The sequence below is a fragment of the Bison bison genome, unplaced genomic scaffold, assembly GCF_000754665.1.
Source record: "Bison bison bison isolate TAMUID 2011002044 unplaced genomic scaffold, Bison_UMD1.0 scf7180017864233, whole genome shotgun sequence".
NCBI lineage: Eukaryota > Metazoa > Chordata > Mammalia > Artiodactyla > Bovidae > Bison > Bison bison.
In genome coordinates this window covers 5599014-5608330 of record NW_011494805.1, presented here as the reverse complement: position 1 = coordinate 5608330, position 9317 = coordinate 5599014, and the positions used below count along the sequence as shown (strand labels likewise).

The window sequence follows — 9317 nt, the reverse complement described above, 5'->3', positions numbered from 1 at the left end:
GGAATGAAATCTGACCTTTTCCAGTCCTGTGGTCACTGCTGAGTTTTCCAAATTTGCTGGCATATTGAGTGTAGCACTTTCATAGCATCATCTTTTAGGATTTGAAATAGCTCAACTGGATTTCCATCACCTCCACCAGCTTTGTTTGTAGTGATGCTTCCTAAGGCCCACTTGACTTCACATTCCAGGATGTCTGGCTCTAGGTCAGTGATCACACCATCGTGATTATCTTGGTCGTGAAGATCTTTTTTGTACAGTTCTTCTGTGTATTCTTGCCACCTCTTCTTAATATCTTCTGCTTCCGTTAAGTCCATACCATTTCTGTCTTTCATTGTGTTCATCTTTGCATGAAGTGTTCCCTTGGTATCTCTAATTTTCTTGAAGAGATCTTTAGTCTTTCCCATTCTATTGTTTTCCTCTATTTCTTTGCACTGATCACTGAGGAAGGCTTTCTTATCTCTCTTTGCTATTCTTTGGAACTCTGCATTCAAGTGGGTTTATCTTTCCTTTTCTCCTTTGCCTTTGGCTTCTCTTCTTTACTCAGCTATTTGTAAGGCCTCCTCAGACAACTATTTTGCCTTTTTGCATTTCTTTTTCTTGGGGATGGTCTTGATCACTTCCTCCTGTACAATGTCACAAACCTCCATCCATAGTTCTTCAGGCACTCTATCAGATCTAATCCCTTGAATCTATTTCTCACTTCCACTGTATAATCATAAGGGATTTGATTTAGGTCATACCTGAATAGTCTAGTGGTTTTCCCTCCTTTCTTCAATTTCAGTCTGAATTTGGCAATAAGGAGTTCATGATCTGAGCCACAGTCAGCTCCCGGTCTTGTTTTTGCTGACTGTATATAGCTCCTCCATCTTTGGCTGCAAAGAATATAATCAATCTGATTTCGGTGTTGACCATCTGGTGATGTCCATGTATAGAGTCTTCTCTTGTGTTGTTGGAAGAGGGTGTTTGTTATGACCAGTGCATTTTCTTGGCAAAACTCTATTAGTCTTTGCCCTGCTTCATTCCGTATTCCAAGGCCAAATTTGCCTGTTACTCCAGGTGTTTCTTGACTTCCTACTTTTGTATTCCAGTCCCCTATAATGAAAAGGACATCTTTTTTGGGTGTTAGTTCTAAAAGGTCGTGTAGGTCTTCATAGAACCGTTCAACTTCAGCTTCTTCAGCGTTACTGGTTGGGGCATAGACTTGGATTACTGTGATATTGAATGGTTTGCCTTGGAAAAGAACAGAGATCATTCTGTCGTTTTTGAGATTGCATCCAAGTACTGCATTTTGGACTCTTTTGTTGACCATGATGGCTACTCCATTTCTTGAGGGATTTCTGCCCACAGTAGTAGATATAATGGTCATCTGAGTTAAATTCACCCATTCCAGTCCATTTGAGTTCGCTGATTCTTAGAATGTTGACATTCACTCTTGCCATCTCCTGTTTGACCACTTCCAATTTGCCTTGTTTCATGAACCTAACATTCCAGGTTCCTATGCAATATTGTTCTTTACAGCATCGGACCTTGCTTCCATCACCAGTCACATCCACAACTGGGCATTGTTTTTGCTTTGGCTCCTTCTCTTCATTCTTTCTGGAGTTATTTCCCCACTGATCTCCAGTAGCATATTGGGCACCTACCGACCTGGGGAGTTCATCTTTTAGTGTCCTATCTTTGGCTTTTCAGTATAAAAAGGGGTTCCCAAGGCAAGAATACTGAAGTGGTTTGCCATTCCCTTCTCCAGTGGACCACGTTTTGTCAGAACTTTCCACCTTGACCCATCCGTCTTCGGTGGCCCTACAGGGCATGGCTCATAGTTTCATTGAGTTAGACAAGGCTGTGGTCCATGTGATCAGATTGTTAGTTTTCTATGATTGTGGTTTTCAGTCACTCTGCCCTCTGATGGAGAAGGATAAGAGGTTTATGGAAGCTTCCTGATGGGAGAGACTGACTGAGGGGGAAACTGGGTCTTGTTCTGATGGATGGTGCTATGCTCAGTAAATCTTTAATCCAATTTTCTGTTGATGGATGGGGCTGTGTTCTCACCCTGCTATTTGCCTGGGGCCAAACTATGGTGGAGGTAATGAAGGTAAAAGGGGCTTCCCTGGTGGCTCAGAGGTAAAGCCTCTGCCTGCAATGCTGGAAACCTGGGTTTGATCCCTGGGTTGGGACCCTGGAGAAGGAAATGGCAACCCACTCCAGTATGCTTGCCTGGAAAATCCCACCGATGGAGGAACCTGGTAGGCTACGGTCCATGGGGTTGCAAAGAGTGGGACACGCCTAAGCGACTTCACCGTATACTGTATATAACAAAGATAATGGCGACCTCCTTCAAAAGGTCCGTGCACGCACTGTCACACCGAGTGCTCCCGACCCTGCAGCAGGCCTCCGCCGACCCTCGCCTCCTCCAGAGACTCCTGGACCCTCCTGGGCAAGTCTGGGTCAGGGTCCTGGTACACAAGGTTCTGCTTGTGCCATCCCCGAGTCTGTTTCCCAGTCCTGTGTAAGTTCTGGCGGCTCTATGGTGGGGTTAATGGCGACCTCCTCCAAGAGGACATATGCCCAGAAAATTCCAACTGCTTGATTAAGGTTGCATTTCTGAGGAAGGTTGAAACTACAATTAGATTAAATCCAGGTGGAATCATGGGCTTTGGCACAAGTGTCATTACATGTGGCCTGTGGTTTTTCTCTTTAACATACGTTAACAAACATCAAGGAGTTCTCCTACTTCCTGTCCCTTACTCTGCTGACCAAACTGTTAGGGGAAACACTGACTGAAGCCGTCCACCCTGGCCAGGCACCTCAGTGACCATTTGCATGAGTTATTTTACAGTTATTTTATGACAGGAGGCCTGGTAAGGAGCAAGGAGCTGACAAGCTACCACCAACCAGAAGAATTTGGGAAAGGTCAAAAGGAAACACCAGTCCGTGTGACCTACCAACCTCCCAGAATCCTCTTCGCTGGAATCCATCTTGGCTGAGCGATGCGCATACCACCAAGAAAGACCCTGAGCCAGAATGACTGGCCATAGACAACCTGGAAACGAATCCCCTCACCATGACCCTGGAGACTGAGAGCCTTGTGGTGGAGCTGGGTTCCCTTAAGCTCCTGCTCTCCGTCCGGGTGCCCCTTCCCAAAGAAGCCTCTGGTTTTGTCAGCATGGTGTCTCCTCAGATGACCTATTTCCCGGTGTTACCCAAGAGCCCACTCTGGGGCCCTGGTAGGCATCCCCGTCCCTGCAACAAAGCCATCACTGGTTTCCCCCATAATGCAAGCCCTTCTCTTCATCCTAAATAGCATTAAAAAAAAAATGTTTTCATCTGTTATTTCACAATCTGGTTGCGTTTACCCTACATATTCACTGCAACTTACCTTGTTTTAAGGATCTGTAAACAGAAAAGAACAGAATGTTGCTCATCATCCAGTTATACAAAGGGTTAAGTCACAACCGACTGACAGCCTCCAACAGTGAGTCCTGAACTCAGGGAACTCAGGATGGAAAAAATAGGATGAGCATTCTGTGTTTTGGATTTTGGTCCCAAGGTAGTTAAGACGCATATCTAAGGAAGAATGTTGGTGACTCCAGATTCTCGCACCTTCCCATAAACAGAAAAGCACTAAACTCATTGACTTCATATATCTGGTTTTTGTGTGTGTGTGTGATTAGCAATAATCTTTTATCAAGATGTATGCTTGACTACACATATTTTCCAGCCCGAATTCACATATATATTGGCGGCTCTTTCTCAACCTCTTCAGAGCCATTTTTCAGAGCTATCTGAGAGACTGTCTCCTGGCTACAGTCCTCAGTAATGTTCCCAAGTAAAACTGAATCTCACTGCTTTTAAATTGTGATTTTGGTTTTCTATCTTTTATTATCAGTCGATATTTCCTTGAGAGATGTTCTGTGGTGGAAGGAAAAGCTTTGTGAACAAACAACCAACTTGGACAATCAAAATGCATGCTAACATACTGAAGTCTCTGGGAAGTCCTTTGGTGATTAGAGCCTTTGAACTTTAAGATAGCATTTTCCAAACAATAGATTGGACAATGGCTCCCTTTGTTTGGGCAACTAGTGTCTTTAGTGACTTGAAGAAGTAGTATTATTTTGAATAGTATTTGAGAAATTCTGATTTATAACATTAATTATTTTAAAAAGTTACAAAATTCATATATCACACAATTGTATAAATATTCATGTTTTTACTTGAAGAAATTATCTACTTTTGAATTCATGCACATTTTAAAATGTAATTGGAGAAGGAAATGGCAACCCACTCCAGTGTTCTTGCCTGTAGAATCCCAGGGATGGGGGAGCCTGGTGGGCTGCCGTCTATGGGGTTGCACAGAGTTGGACACAAGTGAATCGACTTAGCAGCAGTAGCAGCAGCAGCAAAGATGGAAAATTCACCAGTGGGAATAATAAATGGCATTGTTATGCTGAGAACATTATTTCTATGAAAAAATATGAACTAAGAAAAAATGAATTATTAGGTAGAAAGGTCATTATTTTACATTATTATAGAGGTCATTATTATACATTATATTTACATTTTTTAAAATGTTACCCAAGAAAGATTTATAATCAGAAATAGTTTTATACATACAAAGCTTATAATCTTAGCATAGGAAGGGATGTTATCAGAGAAAATTTGATAGGATGTCATACCAACTGAAGAAATATGGAGACACTCACAGCTTTTTGTGGCTAATTCTTTAAAGAATCTGGAAAAGAAATTTCTTGATTTGAGTTATCCCAGTGCCACATTTCATAAGATTATAAAATGTACTGGAAATTATAAAGAACTTAGGAACATCAAAAACAGTCTTCTTGGGCTTCCCTGGTGGTCCAGTGGTTAAGAATCCGCCTCCTAATGCAGGGGACTCTGGTTGGATCTCTGGGCCAGGAAGCTCCCACATGTCACGGGACAACTTGGCCCAAGGACCCCAACTACTGAGCCTGCACGAGGGAGGCCCTCGCTGCAGCTGCTGAGCCCACGCCCACGTCCTAGGGCCTGCGCTCCACTGCAGGAGAAGCTGCCGCAGTGAGAAGCCTGCGCACGGCTGCGGGAGAGCGGTCCCCACTCTCTGCGAGCAGTGAAAGGGAGAGTGAAGTCGCTCAGTCGTGTCCGGCTCTTTGCGACCCAACGCTCTTCAGTCAATGGGATTTTTCAGGTGAGAATGCTGGAGTGGGTTCCCATTTCCTTCTCCAGGGGATCTTCCCGACCCAGGGATTGAACCCAGGTCTCCCGCATTGCGGGCAGACACTTTACCGTCTGAGCCACCACGGGAGCAGTCTACAACTAGAGGACTAGAGAAAGCCTGTGCACAACCACCAAGACCCAGGGTAGCCGAAAACAAATAAATAAATATTAAACACACACACACACACACACACACACACACACACAGAAAAACCCGACCTTCTTGCCTCAAAGAAAGGGAGGCCCAAATTCAAAAAAGTTAAGGATTAAAAAAAAAAAGCAGATATTACAAATCAATAATTGCAAATCTGGAGATAAAGATATTCTGACTCTAGGTTTATGATTCATTCTACTATTTAAAAAGTGATTCATAAACTATTCACATTGTTGTTTGTTGTTTAGTCGCTGTCATGGGGTCTTTGGGACCCCATGGATTGTAGTCAGACTCCTCCGTCCATGGGATTCTCCAGGCAAGAATACTGGAGTGGGTTGCCATTTCCTTCTCCAGGGGATCTTCCTGACCCAGGAATTGAACCTGCGTCTCCTGCATTGGCAGGCGGATTCTTTACACAGAGCCACCAGGGAAGCCCCCGTAAACTGTTCGTGTGTGCGTACGTGCTCAGCTGCTTCAGCCGTACGCTACTGTTTGCCACCCTATGGACGGTAGCCCACCAGGCTCCTCTGGCCACAGGATTCTCCAGGCAAGAATACTGGAGGCAGTCTTCCCCACCCAGGGACCGAACCCAAATCTCCTGTGTCTCCTGCATTGTAGGCAGATTCTTTACCACTGAGCCACTAGGGAAGCCTAAACTATTCACAATTTTATACAAATATTAAGTTATTACTGGAGTGAGTTACCTTAGAGCTGTATTGTAAAATCGGATTATTCTCTAAGGGGGAAAAACCTTCACTTTCCATTTCCACCACTAGATGGCAGGCTACTGAATAATACACAATACAGGATTTCACAGGTCTAGAGTGCAATGGCGGAGAAGACAATGTCACCCCACTCCAGTACTCTTGCCTGGAAAATCCCATGGATGGAGGAGCCTGGTAGGCTGCAATCCATGGGTTCGCTAAGAGTCGGGCACGACTGAAGCGACTTAGCAGCAGCAGCAGCAGCAGAGTGGTAAATAGGGTCAGTGAGGAGAATGGCAAGTTGCAAAGTCACAAGAGATAGGACGTTATAAATAGTCTGGTGAATCGGGATTTACCCGAGGAGAATGAGGCCGTAACTTTCCCGTACTTTCCCTCTACAGCAGTGAGAGCCAGGTCTAACAGCTCCTGAACCCTGAGATATAATTTGCTTTGGTGATCGCCAATCTGTGTGATGGGTAGAAAATAAGAAACTGAGTAAAAATTCAAAGGCTGATTGCACAGTGCATTTCTACATCACAGTGTATCCAATTTGGGAGTCCTTTCTGAGTACAATGCAAAAAGCAGAAGCAATAAAGGAAAAAGCTTAAGAAGACGTCAACAGGAATATTTAAAATATCTGCGTGCTGGGATTTCACTGGTGGTACAGTGGTTAAGAATTTGCTTTGGCATGCAGGGGACACAGGTTGGATCCCTGATCGGGGAACTAAGATCCAGCAGCAGCTAAGCTCCACACCACAGCTAGAGAGTTCATGCATCAAAAGATCCACATGATGTAGCGAAGACCCTGCATGCTGCAACTGAGACGATGCAGTCAAATCAATCAATATTAAAAATAAATAAAGTGAAACATCTATGTTGAAAGACATCCCATGTCCACCTCACAGTGGGACTAAATATTCAGTGGCAAAGGAATATTTAAATTGCGGAATAGCTACATGATGGAATGCTGGTTAGTCATTTAAAATAATCGTTTAGATAATTTTTTACATAGGAAGTAAAGATACTGGCAAATGGAAAAAATGTTACATTATATCAATATATACCATAATATGTTTAGGGAATAATGAAAAATAAAAATGAAAAATAATGACATTTATTTACATCCATAAATCAAAGTTCTTTTTAAAGGTCAGCTTTCTTTTCGTGTTTTCACAAGTTGTACTAAGCATGTATTATCTCTGAAATTGGAAGACAACGAAACTAAACATTTAACAGAAAGGTTGGTAAAGCAGCTCCTTTACCCACTGTGCTCCTGCTGTCCAAGCCATCGAGAGCTTGCCCTGCTCTCTCTCTTTTTCTCTCTCCTTCTCCTGGTAGAGGTGGTGACTACCTAATATCTGATTTCCCTGGAGGTGATGGCACTTGGGTGGTGTCTATGAGTCCGCTGTTTAGGTGGTCAGTGTTGCCATTCATGAGTGATAGTACTGAATATAGTTACGATTCTTTGGTTTAAATTTTAATGACTTGTAGTTTTCAATGTCTAAAACAATATTTTCAAACTGTGGTTTATAGACCACCTTGCATTGATTTGTTAAAAGTGCAGATTTTGGGGCTTTTTCCCAGGCTCAATGAATCTGCAATTTTGGAAAAAGTGTTCTGAATTTTCATTTTTAACTAGCTCCTTGAGTTATTTTTATGCATATTGAAATTTGAGAACTGTTGGTAATGGTTGGGATCAAGTGTGAGAAGAACAAGAGTGAAAACATCAAACTAGGGAACACTTTCAAAGTCTGAATATTTTTCAGACGTCTCATCTCAGCTATTCTTCCCAACAGATGCTTATATATTCAATATTTTTAAAGGCACAAACATATAGTGACCAACTAATGATAATAACTTTAATAACTTAAGCACTTCCCCATCAGTCATATCAAAAATTTGCTACTTCATAAAAGCACCCAGCATATATGTGGAAATTGCAGTAAATAAACCAAGAAGTAATGTCTTAGAAAGGACAAAATGAAACAAAATAACATTTCAGAAATAAACTTCACGTAGTGGAGGAATAAGTCTGGATTTAGACATTCTCTGTTTTTCCTGAAGTCAATTGGCACCAGACAAATTTGGATGCCAGAGGCATTGATGACAGGGTGAAGAGCTCAGGTCTTGAAAGCTTTCCCAGGTGGTTTCAGCATGACCATGGGCTCCTCTCGGAGGTAAGGTTGTGTCCTGATTCTGAGACTGACGTTTGCAAGGAAACAGTGACCTCCGATTTCAGTCCACAGCAGGTTTCCACAAAATGCTGGAGAGAGAAAATTAGTCACAGACTAACAGTTGGAGAGAAAAGCATTGCCAAGAATACAGTTGACAGTGTCCAAGGATGAGAAAGCTATTTCCCTGGTGAGAGAGGCTTATGTGGGAATAACAGATATTAGAGAAGTATCACGTTGTGGAAATGCCTTGAAAGCACAGGCCAATAAAAAACCAAGGTTCTCATCCCTGTTGACTTTTTTGTAGAGTCTTGTTTGAATTAAATATTGCAGCGGGGAAATCCAGAGCATGTTTCAGTAAATAGTTAAGAAATTTGGATTTATTCAAGTTAGGAATCAGTCTCTAGGTCACTGGCTTTTGAAATGTTTATGAAAACTGCGCAAACTTTCTTGGAGTAAACATTTTGATTTGCGGGGCTTCAGTGGTGGAGAATCTGCCCACCAATGAGGGAGACATAGGTTCGATCCCTAGTCCAGGAAGATCCCACATGCTGTGGAGCAACTAAACCCATGGGCTACAACTACTGAGCCTGTGCTCTAAGAGCCCAGGAGCCGCAATGACTGAGCCCATGTGCCCCGAAGATCGTGCTCCCCAAAAGAAGACACTGCAAAAACAAGCTTGTACCCCACAACCAGAGAGGAGCCTCCTCTTGCCGAAACTAGAGACAAGCCCCCTCAGCAAACAAGACACAGCAGTTCAGTTCAGTTCAGTTCAGTCGCTCAGTCATGTCCGACTCTTTGCGACCCCATGAACTGCAGCAAGCCAGGCCTCCCTGTCCATCACCAACTCATGGAGTTCACCCAGACTCACGTCCATCGAGTCAGTGATGCCATCCAGCCATCTCGTCCAATGCCGTCCCGTTCTCCTCCTGCCCCCAATCCCTCCCAGCATCAGAGTCTTTTCCAATGAGTCAACTCTTCACATGAGGTGGCCAAAGTACTGGAGTTTCAGCTTCAGCATCATTTCTTCCAAAGAAATCCCAGGGCTGATCTCCTTCAGAATGGACTGGTTGGATCTCC

At 43.3% G+C, this 9317-nt stretch overlaps 1 protein-coding gene across 1 annotated transcript in view; it reads left to right on the top strand.

Moving 5' to 3' along the window:
- The first annotated feature begins 2321 nt into the window (after window positions 1–2321).
- The window catches only part of PSKH2 (protein serine kinase H2), a 38319-nt gene continuing 31323 nt past the window's right edge, over window positions 2322–9317 (top strand). The window contains 1 exon segment of the mRNA XM_010846245.1: window positions 2322–2506. Coding sequence (XP_010844547.1) covers window positions 2322–2506 — 185 coding nt within the window.